The sequence below is a fragment of the Sorex fumeus genome, unplaced genomic scaffold, assembly GCF_029834395.1.
Source record: "Sorex fumeus unplaced genomic scaffold, SorFum_2.1 ptg000073l, whole genome shotgun sequence".
Taxonomy (NCBI): Eukaryota; Metazoa; Chordata; class Mammalia; order Eulipotyphla; family Soricidae; genus Sorex; species Sorex fumeus.
In genome coordinates this window covers 4105792-4123606 of record NW_026606130.1, presented here as the reverse complement: position 1 = coordinate 4123606, position 17815 = coordinate 4105792, and the positions used below count along the sequence as shown (strand labels likewise).

Sequence of the window (17815 nt, the reverse complement as noted above, 5' to 3'; positions counted from 1 at the left end):
TCCTACTTTCTGCTCATCAGTAATCCCATCTCTCTCCAGAAAGCTTTCTTGGCAAACTTATTAATATGAACCACACTTCAAAACCTCTCAGGATTGACTCCTCCACAGCATGTGACCCTCATGAGAACACTTCTTCAAATTATTCCTTCTTTAAACTCTTCTACTATCTGGGCCCCGGAGAGAAAGTAGGTAGGGCACCTGCCTTGCAAACAGCTCAACACTGCATGTGTTCCCCTGAACACCACCAGGAGTGATCACTGAGCACACAGTCAGGATTAAGTCTTGAGCAAAGCTGAGTGTGGCCCAAAGCAAATGAATCTGCTGTTCTACTCTCTAGAGATACCATAATCCCTTTCTGTTTTGATTATCTACTTAACCCTGCCAATTACATTTTAGCTAAATTCACTGTAACATGGCCTTTGCCCTTTGGTTAGGGTTTTATACTCTTGCCCTTAGGTTAGGATTTTATACTCTTTCTTTTTCCTCATTCTCTGCATTTCTCCTAAGTAATCCCATTCCTCTTTATTCTTTGCAGCATCACTTTAAATGCTGGCAGCACATTTATGCTTTGCGGTTTCAGATCACAGCACCATTTCAAAATCTGGATATTTAGTTTCTCTGGGTATTGTCTCTACTTCCACACTACCACTATTCCAGTGTAATGCAGTAGTATAGGATAGGAGTTAAATACATATCTTGAAGGATCAGGATGCTTGGGTTTATTTGTATCTCAATAAGGGATGAGCAAGTTGTCTATTTCCGTGTGTAAAAGAGACTAACACTATCCACTTTAGGTGGGGGGAGTTCTGGGTCACACCTGGCTGTGCTCAGGGCTTACTCCTGTTCTATAGTGAAGCTCATGGCTAGGCTTAAAGGTCCATATATGGTGCAAGAAATTAAACCTGTACTATCTCTCTGGCCCAATATCCATTTCTTAATGTATAGGAGAAAAATGTGTGAGGTAGTGTCTAGTAAGCACATAGCTCAACATGTTAGTAACTGCTTTAATTAGTATCTTGCTTGGGATGCTACTCGAATAAGCTAGAAACTTGAGTTATCTTCTTCATCCTTCATTTCGGCCCATATCTGCTCAATAATTCTTAAGTTTCTCTCTTACACTGTTGCAAATGAGCCTTCACTAAGCTCTGTCCCCCAGTGTTACTATTCTGCCTGATCAGGGTCCTTATCACTTGTGAGTGGGGCTGTTGATTCCCTAGTCAATCTACTTAATCCTCAGTCCACCTCTATGGCAGTCATTTTCCTAAACCACCAAGTTTTTTTTTCCATTTTGGGTCACACCCAGTGATGCACTCAGGAATCACTCCTGGCAATGCTCAGGGGACCATATGGGATGCTGGGAATCAAACCCGGGTCGGCCACGTGAAAGGCAAACACCCTACCCGCTGTACTATAGCTCCAGCCGCAAGCCACCAAGTTTAACCATGTTATTTCCTAACATAACTTTTCAATGATGCCTTATATCATGTTGCATTTTCTACGTATGTATGCCTCAGAATCCCTTCTACAATTTGAAGGTGCATGTTCTAAGGCACAGCAACACACCACCTGTTTAAGATCTATGAGACCTAGAAATCCTCATTATTTCATTGGCTGACTGTGATATAAAAGGAGTCCTTCATTTAAGATCCTTTGCCCACGTTTTCTACCTCATATTCTGCCATTTTTCATCCAGCAGAAATACTGGACAGCGTGCAATTCCCCTCAAACTCACCAAGGTATTTTACAATCCTCTCTTACTATTCATTTCTATTTCCTTCCTGCCTTTTCCTGCCTTCCTTTCTTTCTCTTTCTACTTTCTTCCTTCCATTCCTTTTTTGTGGGTCATACCCAGTGGTATCTGTGCATCACTCCCAGTGGTGCTCTTGGAACCATGTGGTGCCCAGGATTGAATTAAAGTCATGTGCTCCAGCTCTTAGTATTATCTCCCTCTCTCTTTTTCTCCTTCTGTTAGCTTTTCTCTTTTCCTTCCATTTTGTTTTTTCCCTTCCTACTTTCTCCTTTTATTTTTCTTTCCCTCCCTTCCTCCTTTTCTCCTTGCCTTCCTTCCTACGGAATACTTATCCAATGGTACTTGGGAGTGTCCAAAATACTTGTCCAATAGTGCAGATCTGATGGTTAGTTGCTAAGGCTGGTAGTATGATACTTATAGGCCTCTAAAGCTACATTCAGGGGTTCTTGGGCTAACATGTGGTAAAAGCCTCACCTATGGGAGGCATATGTTCTCTCCCATATTGTGAAAGTGTTCTCCTAAACCTCTTATTGCCCAGCATTTGCAAATACATCTGTGTCCTGTGAAATGCCCTTCACCTCCTTGTCTCACCTCTTTGTCCGTGAAGTCTTCATCACAATCCCACAATCTCTTAAAGATCTTACTTTATTTTTCCACAGCACTGTTTGGTAACCATTTAATGCCACAGTAATATCTAGATCATATTTTTCTCTCCCTCCCCTAAGAATAATTTTTTGCTATCATGCGGGGGGTGGTGGTGGTAATACTGTTTCTGTTGAGAATACAAGCTCTACAACAAAGGTTGTCAAACTTATTTTGCCTGCTGCCTCTTTTTTAGAAAAAGAAATACATAGTACCCCCTCCCCTAACCCCTGAAATTTACCTTTTAAAGGGAACAAATGGAAAGCACATCCAGTTACATAGGATTGCAGTAGGGCTCTAACTATTCGTCCTGTCACTCCTGAACCCTAGCATGACAAAATCTCCCAATTTCCCAATTTGGGAAATCCCCACTGTAGCATGAGGTTCATTTTTTGGTTTTGGTTTTGGTATTTTTTTGGGGGGGTGACACTTCTTTTCTGAATCCCTTTCTGTCTCTCTGATCATTTCTTTGCAAGACTATTCTTCAACTCAACCTGAAAAATGCTGGCTTTCCACAAGGCTCAGGATTTGTTTTTCTTATTATTCTACACATACTTTCTAATGTGATTCTATCTACATTCTTGGTTTTAATTATCACCTATCATGCTGTTTAGATCTGTATCATCTTTGTAGATAATTTGCTTGAGCTCTAGCCTCTTGCAAGTCCAAGTATGGTCCACCAACTAGAAGCATTTTGCATCATCGACTTTGTTAGATAAGCAGGTCCTAAGGCTCCCCACTGAAGCTGTCGATTAAGGAATAAGAATCTGCATTTTAACAGGCTTCCCAGATATTTCAAATGTACATTAAATATTTAAAAACTCGGGCTGAGACTTATTACCAGCTCTCTAATAGGTATATTTTTGTTTTGTTTCTTGGCCACACCTGGCTGTGCTCAGAGCTTACTACTGCCTCTGTGCTCAGGGATCACTCCTGGCAGTGCCCAGGATCAAACGCTGGACCCCTGCATGTGAGGCAAGTTACCTTAAGCCCTGTCCAAGCAATCTGCCCACAGACATATTTAATTAGATGCCCTCTAAGCCATGTTTCTTATTTACAACCATTGTTCCCTTCCATTCTTATTTCCTTCCTGTGCTGGTGCCCCTAGTCCTACTCAATTCATTCCTTTATCTCATGCTGTGCCCCACCACCTAGTTTCCCCTTGGGATGTTCTAGGTGTCCACAGGGGTCCATGGGGTTACCAGGTGATAAAAGCTGTTGTAAGTAACCAGATGCTCTGTAAGAACATTAGTTCTCACCCCCCATACTTCTCTTGGTTCATGGTAACACAGTTTACAGAGTCATCTACACAGAAACTTCAGTCTACTTCTTTCTTATTATCTTATTATCTTATCTGTTACCATTTCTATCTACTAAATGACCCTTGATTATATTTCCTTTTCTATGTTTAGAAGCACTGCTTTCCCTCCTTTGGGATAAATTATATCAGTAAGGTTCTAACATATTTACCCAGCAATAGCTTCTACACACTCCCAAGTTACCTGCCAGTGACTACTAGAATCATACTAGTAATAGGCAATACTGCAATGCATGCAATTCTGATCTTGTAACATCCTCCTGGTTAAAAATTCCTTTAGTGATTTACCACTGTCTAAAATCAAGACTGCTAACTAAGGATCCCTACAGACTTGAATACTACCCTATCTTTTATGCCTCTGTGTCTCTAAATGGATCACTCTATTCCTAGAATGATCCCAGGATGCAACGGAGATCCTGAATTTATACCTAGGTTTTGCTTCAAAGTTCAAAACCACTCTACACTAGCTTGCCTGACATTTTACAATGCTCATCTAGTACACACAGAGATAGATGCATATAGTAGAATGTGTCACGGTCCTCCCGTTGATCATCGATTTGCTCGAGCGGGTCCAGTAACGTCTCCATTGGAGACTTTGTTGTTACTGTGTTTGCCATATCGAATAAGTCACGGGGAGCTTGCCAGGCTCTGCCGTGCAGGCGAGATACTCTCGGTAGCTTGCCGGGCTCTCCGAGAGGGGCGGAGGAATCGAACTCGGGTCAGCCATATTGGCTGCGTGCAAGGCAAATGCCCTACCGCTGTGCTATCGCTCCAGCCCAGTAGAATGTGTAATCTCAAGAAAGGGCACAGCACACTATCTCTCCCGCCCCCCCCCCCCCCCCCCGCGTTCGGTAGTCTCACCCTTCTCCCCCCACCCAGGGGAGGTCGATGGCGATGGGCAGGCAAAGGTAGGAATGAGGGCCAGACTTAGTCTTAGTCGCAGTTTATTCCAATCCTCTCTCCATCCACACCAGTCTCTCTCCTCTGCTTCTTCCTCCCCCATGCTACTTCATTCTCCTTCTCCATTCCCCTTCATCCTCCTTCTCTGGAGTCTGGATTCTGATCCCTCTTCTAGTCCTTCTCATCTTCCAGCCCACTCTTACAGTCTAGTTAAATCTCAAAGCATGAGGGGTTGGGATAATAATTACACATAGGTGTGGTCACAATCAATAGAGGTAGAAATCTTAGCCTCAGGGAAAGCCGCTCCTAGGACAGATCCTTTCTCAGCAGGATGACCCACCCTAGAGTGGATCCCATGAGTGTATCTCTCCTCTCCTTGTCCAACAAGCATATAAGAATATATAATATAAATCATTTTGTATGGATACAGTAAGAAATATCTTAAACTTATAGAATTGCTCTCCTAGGGCCATCTCGATCTCAGACTACAGTGCTCAGGCCAGAGAGTCTTTCCCACCCCTAGCAGGATTCTAGTCTCATCGTTACTTTGGATCATGACAGCATTTGTCTATGATCAAACTCTTAACTTATAGTTAAGAATCGTGGCACTTTGGCCTGGCCCATTTCGATGCCAGGGTAGCTCACTGCTTGCCCAGGGTCCATTCAGTCCCTCGTAGGGACCCTGCTTTTGGGGTGTTAGGAACTAAGGGCAACTGAGGCTTAAGTTGAGAGAGCAGATGCCCTGGAGTGAATAATATTCAAAGCCAATCAAATCCTAAGTTACAAACCATAATGTTAACGATCTTCCTGTATCTATACAAAAAGGGCATTGCTTTAAAGTAAACTGTTCAGAAGACATAAGGAGAGGAGAAAGGCAATATTTCACTCATACACATAAAATCATAGATTTCTGAGAAATCTAACCTTACAAATTAACAGAGTCTTATTAGGGGGAAAGCTGATTAACTGGGTGTGGAGGGGAGCATAGGGAAGACTATTTACAGATAAACACAATAGAATGGAAGTGCCTCAGGAGCACTGTGATGGATGTAACCAGATAAACCTAAGCTCCTTGTGGAAGAAGGACAAAGCAATGTCATCCTACAGTAGAACAAGGTTCATGAATTCCACCTTGATGTGGAAACTGCTGGTTACACAAATACGTAAGCAGAACCTATAATATTTTCTAACATAAAGCCAATACGACCTTTCTTAAGATGAAACACACTTTTATACTTCTATAGACCTATTCAGATTCTCCTCTAAAGTTTTCCTTAACACTCTTACTAAATTTTACATTTGTAAGATTTATGTCATATAAATCTTAAAATTAGCACATAATTATTAATTTTAAATTTATATAAGCTGTAAAAATATAAATCTTTTAAAATATCTTACTTTTATCAAGATATCATTGACATACAACTCTGTGGAATTCCAAATATGCTCCATTCATCTAAATGAGCATCACCACCTCCACAATAAAAATTAGAGCTCTTCCAAATAAAAGATAAAGAAGAAACACAGTGAGGGAACAACAAATGGTCAAACTTATCAGAACTTAAGATTTTGTTTGTAGAACTGAGCTTACATGGGTGGAGGTGGGCAGATCTGTGGGAGGGGTCCTTTGGACATGGGTGGAGAGAAGTGGCACTCTGGTGATGGGTGTGGTGTTAGAACAACGTATCCAGGACAAGTATAATTAACAGTTTTTTAAATCCCAGAACCTAAATTAAAAAAAAATTAAAACACTCCTTATTGCAGTCCACGAAATTGATATAATGTTACATTACAAAATTGCAACTCATGGTTTTTAAAAAACTGCGATTGGATTTCAGGAGAACACAGTAACTAGAAATGTGTGTGATTTGGTAATTGTTACCAAAAAGTGAGGACCCCCAGCAAGAATCTAAGCACAGCAGCAAGCTCCATCAAGCACCACATCCACAACTCTGAGCCTCAACTAAGAGTGGAACCCTTGGCAAAGCAGGAGTGCAAGTATGACTAAAGGTGTGCAAACCTCAGTCTGCATGGACCAGTGCCCAACCGCTGCAATGTGATATATAACTCCCAGTAAGCACCTAAGCAAAAAATATATGAACACCACACCCAGGCATTTGTGGAACCAACTGACCATTGCAGAAACATCAACCACAATGAAGGAAAATGGGAGATTAAAAAAATCATATAAATTAGAAACAGAGACTAATGGTGGCTGTCAGCAGGTAGGGAAGAAGGGCCTGGGGAGTTACTGTTCAATATACATTTCCATTAGAAAAGCTTTAGACCTGAACATTGGTAATGGTAATGTGACACTGTGAGGATGCTTAATGTCACTGAACTGTCCACCGGAAAATGGTAATAAAGTTGTATCTGTTTACTTTATTACAATTTTTTTAAAAACAGAGAATATACCATACTAGCATAGGGCTCTAGACAACAAAACTTTTGTGTCATAAGCATGTCGATTCTTTTCCAAGTAAATCTCAAATGATTTTCAAAAAACTACAATAGATGCCAGAGAGATGGTAAAGTGGGCAGGATGTCTGCATCACGTGCAGCTGACTCAGGTTTAATCCCCAGGACCCCATATAGTTTCTCAAACCCTATTAGGAGTGACCCTGAGCATAGAGACTGGAATAAGCCCTGAGCACCACCAGATATGCCCCCCAAACCAAAACAAAGAACCTGCAATAGACCTTTGCTGAATATTTGGAGTTCTCATTACTGAGAATTAATCTCAGCCTCAGTAATACTTTTATATATTTTTATAATTTTTTAAAATATTTTTTAAAGCTCAGCGGATTTTATTTATTTATTTTTGGTTTTTGGGACACACCCAGTGATGCTCAGGGGTTACTCCTGGCTCTGCACTCAGGAATCACTCCTGGCGGTGCTGGGAGACCATATGGGATGCTGGGGGATCGAACCTGGTTTGGCTGCATGCAAGGCAAACTTCCTACAGCTGTACTATCACTCCAGCCCCATACTGTGATTTTTAAAGGGATCTTTGAGATACAAAAGCTGTCATTACAGGAATGCACGAATGAATTAATGACTATTATCAGTCTCCATTCAAAGACCTGACCCCATTAAACACCAGCACCTCTCCGACCTACCTCTTCAATCTTTTTGTGTCTTATGGACTGTAAGATAAGTAAGTCCATGCAAAAATATCACAAAGTGAAATTAAAAATCATAAAAAGTTGGCACATATGTTGCTAGAGCCCGTGTGCTGCTTGTGCCCACGTGGCTAAGCACATGTGGCACCTGAGCATGTGTCGCCTGCATGTACCCTCTTGAGGAGTGTGCTTTCATATCTCATGCTGGGGTGTGTAGTGGCTCTCTCCATCTTTGGAGAAGCCTGTGTTCTCTCTTGAGCGCATTACTCTCTCTCATTTTCTCTCCCTCCTCCCCTTCCAAAAATTTCCAAAAAAAATCTGTTTTACTTCAGAAAAAAAGATGATGAAATCAACAAATAAAATAGACTAGTTGACCAGATCACAAATAACAAGGACAAAAATAAACTTGATCAATCATTTTTAAAGTGGTTTAAAAACAGTGGTGAGAATACTAAGGGATTAAGTACAAAGCCCTTAAGGAAAACTGATAAAGTCCTTCAATATTTCCACAAAATCAAATCTCCTGAGGCTCATGCTGCAAAAGTCATACAGGAAATTACAAATACCATCTTGAAATATCATGCAATTTTGTTATATAAAAATTAAGCTCTTGGGATGGAGCAATAGCACAGCGGGTAGGGCGTTTGCCTTGCACGCGGCCGACCTGAGTTCAATTCCCAGAATCCCATATGGTCCCCTGAGCACTGCCAGGAGTAATTCATGAGTGCAGAGCCAGGAATAACCCTGTGCATTGCCGGGTGTGACCCAAAAAGAAAAAAAAATTAGGCTCAATTATGCGTTAATCCACAGTACCATGCCTGCCCCAGAGGTAAGGGGTGTTGCTCCCTTCTGTCTCTTTCCCCCTGGGCAGCAAGATGGCAGCTGCCTCAGAGCTTTTTGGAAAGCCTGGTGTGAGCCAGTAGTGTCGGGGCAACTGAAACCTCATGGGAAGGAGGGTGTTCCCGGCTCGTCCTTCATGCCCTACCGAGGTCATGAGTTGCCAACCACGAGCGGCTCTCCAGCATAGCCATGGTTCCAGAGCCACAGAAACCAATCTCGTAATTATCTGGCTCTTGGCAGAAATATCTCCAGGCTTAATAAGTAAAATATCAGAATTCCAAAATCATCATATGTCTCTCATATGGTTCTCATAACCAGCTGTAGAAAACAAATTATTTTACAATGCCTTTTCAGCAGTTCTGATTGTTGGGTGTAAACTCTAAATAATAATGGTGCATTTTTTGTCAAAATAATGAATGTAATCAAAACAGATAGAGTGTTAAGTAGAATTCTATGCCTCACAGGCATTGGGAGGGGTGGGAAGGGGATATATTGGGGTTCTTGGTGGTGAAAAATAAGTACTGGTGAAGGGAAAGGTGTTTGATCATTGCATGACCGAGACTTAAACCTGAAAGCTTTGTAACTTTTCCCACAGTGATTCAATAAATAAATATAAAAAATATACTTCATGGTTGTTATAGAATAAAAAATATACTTCCATAGTTTTTAGTTATTCAAGTCAGTATCCCAATCAAATCCTGCCCCTCTATTTACGCTAAAATGAGAGCCCGGAAAAATAGTCCCCTTTCTATATTTTAAATTAAATATGTGTATTATTGTTTGGAGTTACTGTTGCACAGAGTCTCCTGTCCCCGTGCCTCACTGTCCTTGCCGGGGCCCCTTGGAGGGGAGCGAGTTGAGTTTTCCTCCCCGCCCCGACCAGGGCTCTGGCAGCCGAAGACCTCCAGAACCAGCCACCACCATGCTGAGACCACTCTCCGCACACATGAAGGTACTGGCAGAGGAACAAAGCCACGCGGGTCCCAGGGCCGAGATCTCCAAGCCTACTCGGATTGGGGCTGAGCATCCTCTACCCAGATCCTCCAAATTCCAGTAGGCGGGGGTCACACCCACCAACTGGCCCCCTGGCGCCGTGTAATCCCATCAACGGCCAAAACTCAGAGACTATAATACCCAGCTCCTGGAAGCGCACGGCCGCGACATCTTATCATCTCATTCCTACTTTGAACTGGCAGGCTACCGAATGTAACCTGCTCACACGGCAGAGTCGGGCAAACTCCCCATGGCATACCCAATATGCCAAATACCAGTAACAATGAAGGGTATCATTCTCCTAACTCTGAAAGAGTCTTGAATATGGCACTTTTTAAAAAAATCTCAGGGATAGGACGAAGGAGACGTTACTGGGGCCTGCTCGAGGCAATTGATGAGTAACAGAATGGTTGTGACTGTGATTGTGATTGTCTTCAATGTACTTTATGGATTCTGGTCTGACGTAGAGGTCTTTAATCCATTTTGATCTTTCTTTTGTACATGGTGTTAGGCAGAGATCTGAGCCCATTCTTTTGCATGTAGCCATCCAGTTTTGCCAGCACAATTTGTTAAAGAGGTTTTCCTTGCTCAATTTCACATTTCTTGCTCCCTCATCAAAGATTAGATTATCATATGTTTGGGGGAATATGTGAGTATATTCAACCCTGTTCCTTTGGTCTGCAGCTCTGCCTTTGTTCCAATACCATGCTGTTTTAATTATTACTGCCTTGTAGTAGAATTTGAAGTTAGGGAGGTTGATTCCTTCCATTTTCTTTTTCCCAAGAATTGCTTTAGCTATTCGTGAGGGCTTATTGTTCCATATGAGTTTCAGGAGTGTTTGCTCCATTTCTTTGTAGAATGTCATGGTTATCATTATAGGGATCACAATGAATTAGTACAATGCTTTGGGGAGTATTGACATTTTGACAATGTTAATTCTACCGATCCATGAGCAGGGGATATCTTTACATTTTCTCATGTCCTCTTTTATTTCCTGAAGTAGCGTTTTGTAGTTTTCTTTGTATAGGTACTTTACTTCCTTAGTTAAGGTGATTCCTAGATACTTGATTTTCTGGGGCACAATTGTGAACGGGATTGTTTTTTTCATGTTGCTTTCTTCTCTCTCACTGTTTGTGTATAGGAAAACCATGGACTTTAGGGTATTGATTTTATAGCCTGCAACTTTACTATACAAGTCTATTGTTTCTAGGAATTTATTGGTGGAAGTTACAGGGTACTCTAAGTATAGTATCCTATCATCTGCAAATAGTGAGAGCTTCATTTTTTTTCTTTCCTACCTGAATGCCCTTAATATCTTTTTCTTGCCTAATCGCTATTGCAAGTACTTCTAGTACTACACTGAACAGCAGTGGAGAGAATGGGCATCCTTGTCTTCTCCCTGATCTAAGAGAGAAGGCTCTCTGTTTTTCCCCATTGAGGATGATGCTTGCTGTAGGTTTGCGGTAGATGGCTTTAACTATATTGAGGAATGCCCCCTCTGTACCTATTTTGGTGAGGGTTTTCATCATAAACAGGTGCTGGATCTTGTCAAATGCTTTCTTTGCATCTATTGATATGATCATATGGTTTTTATCTTTTTTTGTTGATATGATGAATGATGTTGATTGATTTCTGAATGTTAAACCATCCTTGCATCCACGGGATAATTCCCACTTGGTCATGGTGTATGATCTTTTTGATGAGTTGTTGAATTCTATTTGCTAGTATTTTGTTGAAAATCTTTGCATCTGTGTTCTTCAGGGATATCAGCCTGTAGTTTTCTTTTCTTGTGGTTTCTTTGTTTCCTTTTGGTATTAGAGAGATATAGTCTACATAGAAACTGTTTGGAAGATTTTCTCTTTCTTCAATTTCCTGGAAAATCTTGAGAAGTACTAGCAATAGGTCCTCTTTAAACGTTTGGAAAAATTTACTAGTGAATCCATCTGGACCTGAGCTTTTGTTTTTGGGAAGACTTTTGATTACAGTTTCAATTTCCTTGATGTTAAAAGGACTATTCAGGTATTCCATATCTTCTTGACTCGGCTTTGGGAGATTATAGGAATCCAGAAATTTATCCCTTTCTTCTAGATTCTCTTGTTTCGTGGCATACAGACTTTCTTTTTTAAAAATTTTTAATAGTGAAACACCATGAGGTATACAGTTGTAGACTTAAAAATTTTTGTGCTTGGGTTTCAGTTATACAATCCCTCCACCAGTACCCATTCTCTGCCACCAATGATCCCAGTATCCCTCCCACACCCCCATATCCTCCTCCCTCCCTGCCTTTGTGGCAGTACATTCCCTTTTGTTCTCTCTCCTTTTAGGTGCTGTGGTTTGCAAAAGAGGCAATGAGTGGAAATCATGTTCGGTCTATAGTCTACTTTCAGCATGCATCTCCCATTCTGGGAGGACCCTCCCAACACCCTTTATTTGGTGCTCCCTTCTCTATCTGAGCTGCCTTTCCCCTAGCGTGTACGGCTGGCCTCCAAGCCATGGAGTGAACCTCCTGTTACTTATCTTGGCTATTCTTGGATGTTAGTCTCCTATTTTATTACTTTATGTTCCCCAGATGAATGCAATCTTTCTATGTCTGTCCCTGTCTTTCTGACTCATTTCACTTAGCATGATACTTTCCATGCAGTACCACTTGTATGTAAATTTCATGACTTCATCTTTTCTAACTTTCAAATAGTCTCTGATGATCTTTTGAATTTCTTTGGTTTCTGTTGTGATATCCCCCTTCTCATTTCTGATTCAGTTTATTAGGGTTCTCTCTCTCTTTCTTTGTGAGTCTTGCTAGAGGTTTTTCTATCTTGTTTATTTTCTCAAAGAACCAGTTCTTGGTTTCATTGATCTTTTGGATTGTTTTTTGGGTTTCCATGTCGTTGATTTCTGCTCTAAGTTTTACGATCTCTTTCCTTCTGCCTGCTTTGGGCTCAAAATGTCTTTCTTAAAGGGTTGCAAAACATGCTACTATTAACAAACTGAGTGCCATCTTTTTCAGATCTTCTAAGTACAGACTTAAAGAGAAACGGCCAATTGAGTTTTTTGTTTGTTTGTTTTTTGGGTCACACTGATTTAGTGCTTACTTCTTGCAGGACTGGGTACCATATGAGGTGCCAGGTGTCAAATATAAGTTGCCTATGTACAAGGTCAGAGCCCTCTCTGCTGTATTGTCTCTCAGGCCCCACCAATTGGTTTTAATTGTTCTTCTTTTATTAGTAGTGCTCAAATAATGTTCTATGTTTTCCAGTGGTATTTGTGCCACTTTGTAAATGTGGCACTTTGCCCATATTTCTTCTTATACATTAGACTGTATGAATGCCTCAGGAAAAATATCTATTATACTTTGTTGTACTAATGTCAAAAAGACTTCTTTGAGTCTGTTTTTAAATTTTATATTTTGGGGGCTTTGTGCCATACATGTTTATTCCTTGCTGCGTACTTAGGGTGAACTGGAGTCAGTCACAAGCTCCCCCCTGTGGAGCTCTCTAACTGGATCATCACAATACTTCAAAAGATCATGTTGTTTTCTGAAACTTGTACAAATATGTCAGGATTTCCCTTTGTGAGTTTTTTTATTCCTAAGTTTGGAAAACTAGATTCCCTCTTCAGATATATGCTTAATACTCATTCGAGTGTCACTTTTTTCGTGTTACATAACATCCAGCAGTACTCAAAGCTTACCGTAGGCTCTGCACACAGGGACGACTCCTGGCAAGCTTGGAGAACACATTGGGTGCCAAGAATAAAGTACAAGTTGGCATACAAGGCAAGCACCCTAGCCACTATTCTATAGTTCCAGCCCCTAATGTCATTTAAAATTTTTTATATTTAACCTTTTAGAACAGCTGCCAAGTATTATGGTCATAACAGGTACATGCTGGCTAGATATATGTGTGCAGGCTTATTTAGTGTTACCAAGCAAGTAAGAAATAAATTATTGTGGGCCTGAAGCATGGGCAGGCTGAGGGAGGTGTGGCTAGGGAAACAGATAATGGTGGAGGAAAGCTGACAGTGGTGGTGGCATTGGTGTTGGCATACTGAATGCCTCTAAGAAATCATCATTAATAACTTTTAAATCACAATGTTTAAATAAAGAAGGGGGAAATTTTTTAATTAAAAAATCAAGTTCACGGGGCTGGAGCGATAGCACAGCGGGTAGGGCGTTTGCCTTGCACGCAGCCAAGATGGCCGATACAGGTTCGATTCCCGGCATCCCATATGGTCCCCCGAGCACCGCCAGGAGTGATTCCTGAGTACATGAGCCAGGAGTAACCCCTGAGCATCGCCGGGTGTGACCCAAAAAGCAAAAAAAAAAAAATCAAGTTCATGGATATATAATTACTGCCTCAACCATCAAAGTGTTGTGATCCTTTGTCCCTTGTTCCCTCAAGTGATCACCACCCTTTGTCCCCTTGAGTCTGATCTTCTTTGATTTGGGCTCATTTTGTCATCAAATAAGAAAAAAGTTGACCAATTTTTTTTTTATAAAAAGGTTCGTAGGTTAAGTGTCTACAGCCCATCTGAAGAAAGGTTCTAGAATTGCTAAGATACCCCTGAAATTTGGACCTCAGTTGGAGCATTTCTTAGAGTTCTGTTCTTTGCTTTCACCATAGGTGTGTCTGTTTTCAAACAAAATCAGTTGAGATGTTCAAAACAAGAAAGATAACTAGGCTATGTTCTGGTGCAGTCCTGCCCATAGGCTAGTTATCTTTCTTGTTTTGAACACCTCAACAGAACATAGCCTTGAAGCAACTATGATTGCCTCAAGAGCAAGCTCATAGCAGAAAAACAGTGATAAGAAGTCACAGATATATTGACACTATTGAAATGCAAATTTAAAAATAAACACATAAAAAATTAAAAGGTCACACGGGTGATGAGACTGGTGTTGCAGCATTATATGCCTAAAACAACTACATTATAAGCAACTTTGTAAATCATGGTGTTTTAATTAAAAATAATTTAAAAAGCAGTAACAGATAGCTGTGCATTCCACTGAAAATTAACCCAAGCCCTATCACACATTAGGGAGTGAATTAAATACATTACAGCATCTAGCATCACATGCAGAAACCAGATCTAGCTCACAGGAGCAGGCATTTCCCATGAAATGACACTACCTTTCTTCTCAATGTGCTACTAAGACCAAACGGGCATGAAAGTGGTTGGTTCAGAGAAGTTTGCTTTTTCACTTTCTTCTGTAGTTTGAAAGAAAGAGGGCCTTTAATTTTTTACCAGTGAAGAAGCTAACAAAAGGTGGGTTGTTTTTCTTTTTTTTAAGGCCACATAAAAGTCATTATTAAATGCCAGAACTCTGCTCCATTGCCTCACTAGATTTTAATAGTTTGTCTTCTGTTCAATTTGATAAAACAAAGTCTATCCTATCACATTAACTTGCAAAAGTTGAAACTGTGCTCAAGATTTTATTCTGAAAAATAATGTCCAAGAGCATAGAGTACTTAGATCATGGCTAATAGTATGAACAACTGGTTAGTGCCTTCAATAGTTAACTGCCTTCATTTCACTCAGATGGCACTGTAGCACTGTCCTCCCATTGTTCATCAATTTGCTCGAGTGGGTGCCAGTAACGTCTCCATTGTGAGACTTTTTGTTACTGTTTTTGGTATATAGAATATGCCACAGGGAACTTGCCAGGCTCTGCCGTGCGGGTGGGATATCCGGGTGGGCGGCATGCAAGGCAAACGCTCTATCCACTCTAGCTCTTCACTCATATATCACAGAAAAATTTAGAGATAAAAACATCCTCCTCCTGACTGGTCAATGGTTGGAATCTACCACAAGTGTGTGGAGAGCAGACACTAACTCCTAGTTAGTGTGCTACTAACTCCTAGTAGCATCTAAGAACAGCTGTTTCTAAACCCTTTCTCTGTAGAATGACACAAAACTCCTGGTTGCTACTTTCCTTAGAAATGGCATAAATAAGTCTTTCTTGATTCTTCTACCTTATTATTTCATCTATTCATATAAATTCTCCTCGTTTGAAAATCTGTCACTTTTTTCAGAACTAGCTCTAAAATTTACCTCATTCAAGATTCCCATGGTTACTTTTTTCTTACTGATAAACCTCTTTAGCTCATGTACACATAACCAACGCGCAGCAAACTGATGTGATTCCCCAATTATTCTTCTTTTGATATTTCTAGAGTGAACATAAGTCTCTTGACTAGAGTAGAATTTCAAAAAGCTGAAAAGCAGTTCAGTGTCAAGTTTTATCCCTTAGCCTGACCCATTTTCCTCCCGAAGAAAGGTCTAGAGAGTAATCTGTCCAAGTCAGCCAAATTTACAAAATTAGGCATAGAGCCCCGGTGTCCTGACTTTTAATAGTGAAATTTACACCATATTCTGTCATCTATTTCATGTGTATCTCTTCAGAATACCAAGAATATACACACGTCTAACAGTAAATGCCAGTAAAATAAACCTAAGAAAGAACATAAGCGAAAAACTGAATGAAAGACACAGGAAGTAGAAAAGTCATTCTCTTACTTCTTTGCATGATGCCACCCTCCGGACCAGTTAATGGCTACTTTGCACATTCCATCAATCAGGCATTGGGCAGCTGTGATTGTAGCCCCTCCAACAGCTGCTGCATAGTCAAAAATTCCTTCAGTGGCTGGGCAGTCATAACCTTAGGGCAAACATCAGATGATCTTGTTAAAAGATTAATTGTAGAAAGAGGGGTAATGTGATTTGTAATAAAAAAAAAACAGCTGTTCCCTGAGCAACAGGTTTGAACTGCAGGACCTACCCCTTAGTGGATTTTCCTGTAAACAGACACTGGAAACTGACAGTGTTGATTCAGTAAATGTTTTCCTTATAGTTTTCATAACAGTTTTAATTGCTCTAGCTTACTTTATTATGAGAACATAGTATACAATATACACAATGTGAAATAAATGTGTTAACTGACTGGTTATATTATGGGTTAATCTTTTAGTCAAAACGAGGTTATTAAAATTACATGTTTTGGGCAAGTCAAAAGTTATGCATGGATTTTCTATTGTATGGGGTATGGGTGTATTTGACACCATTAACCCTAAGTTTTTAAAAGTTCAACTGTATATATTTTGATCTTTCTTGGTCACCATTTTTTCTGGCATACAGCTCCTAAAATTCTTGGAATTTCCTATGAAAAGCTGTAGAGGTGACTTTTGTCATGCTACTGATGTGATTTTAAGTAAAAAAAAAGACCTAAGGATGGTGGCTAGTTGTGAGGGAAGCTACCACTAGACTAGAGGGTTGTAACTTTCAGACTTCCCGCCTGACCTCCAGGGAGGGGAAGCGGGTTGGAGACAGAGTCCAATCATTAAAAATAGCCAATGATTTAATTAATCAAGCCTATGTAAAGAAACCTCCAAAACAAAACAAAAAAGAAATTAAAAAGGAGAGAGTTTAGGGAACTTCCAAGTTGGTGAAGACAAGGAAGAGAAGGGTACCTGGACAGGACACAGGCTCCTACTCCTTTACATCTCACCTTCACTTGTCTGTTTCTTCCACTGGCTGTTCCTCAATTATGTATAATATCCTTTCCTACCATCCAGTCATCTGTAATTTGGGCTTAAGCAACTGGAAGGTTTCCCCCATCTAATTCATCATTCAGTTTTGCTCAATTCATATACTTGGTTTGCTTGTTGAGTGAGACATATCTGGTTAAACCAAGAGATTACAATTGTGCTTACCAAATTGTGAAACAGTATTAAAGAGCATCAGGAGAGTTACTTAAAAATGAAGTAACTGTTAGGCCAGAGCCACAGCATAACAGGTATGATCTTTGCCTAACACATGGCCTAAGTTGGTTCGAACCCTGGCATCCAATGTGGTCCCCTGAGTATTACCATAAGTAAAACCTGATCATTGCCAGGTATGGTCCGAAAACAAAAACAAACAAAACCTGTGAATAAATCAAGGGTGTCCACCTCTCATGCCTGCATGGTAATGACTTTACCTAGCCCATATTCTATGGAGTCCGGATGATCATCATCTCCTTCCTGGCTGACCTTCTGGAGATGCTGCAGATAGGCATCGGTGTGGAAGGTGGCCATCTCCTCCATGGAGGCCACTTTGGGTTTAACTATCCTAATAATAACAGAGAACAAAGATAAAGGCATAAGTCAAACCCACAGCATGCTGTAAGCACGAGTCAGCTATATAAGCAGGAGTAGAAAATATAACTCCCCACTTCTGGTCTCAGTAAAGTAACAAATGCATTCGGTTCGAAGCATT

At 40.6% G+C, this 17815-nt stretch overlaps 1 protein-coding gene across 1 annotated transcript in view; it reads right to left on the bottom strand.

Annotated features, from left to right (window-relative positions):
- HDAC8 (histone deacetylase 8) overlaps positions 1-17815 on the bottom strand; it is a 425847-nt gene that overhangs the window by 404271 nt on the left and 3761 nt on the right. The window contains exons 3-4 of the mRNA XM_056130090.1: positions 17538-17668; positions 16079-16220 (exon numbers count right to left, since the gene is read on the bottom strand). Of these exons, the coding sequence (XP_055986065.1) occupies positions 16079-16220; positions 17538-17668 (273 nt within the window). The remainder of the gene's footprint in view (positions 1-16078; positions 16221-17537; positions 17669-17815) is intronic.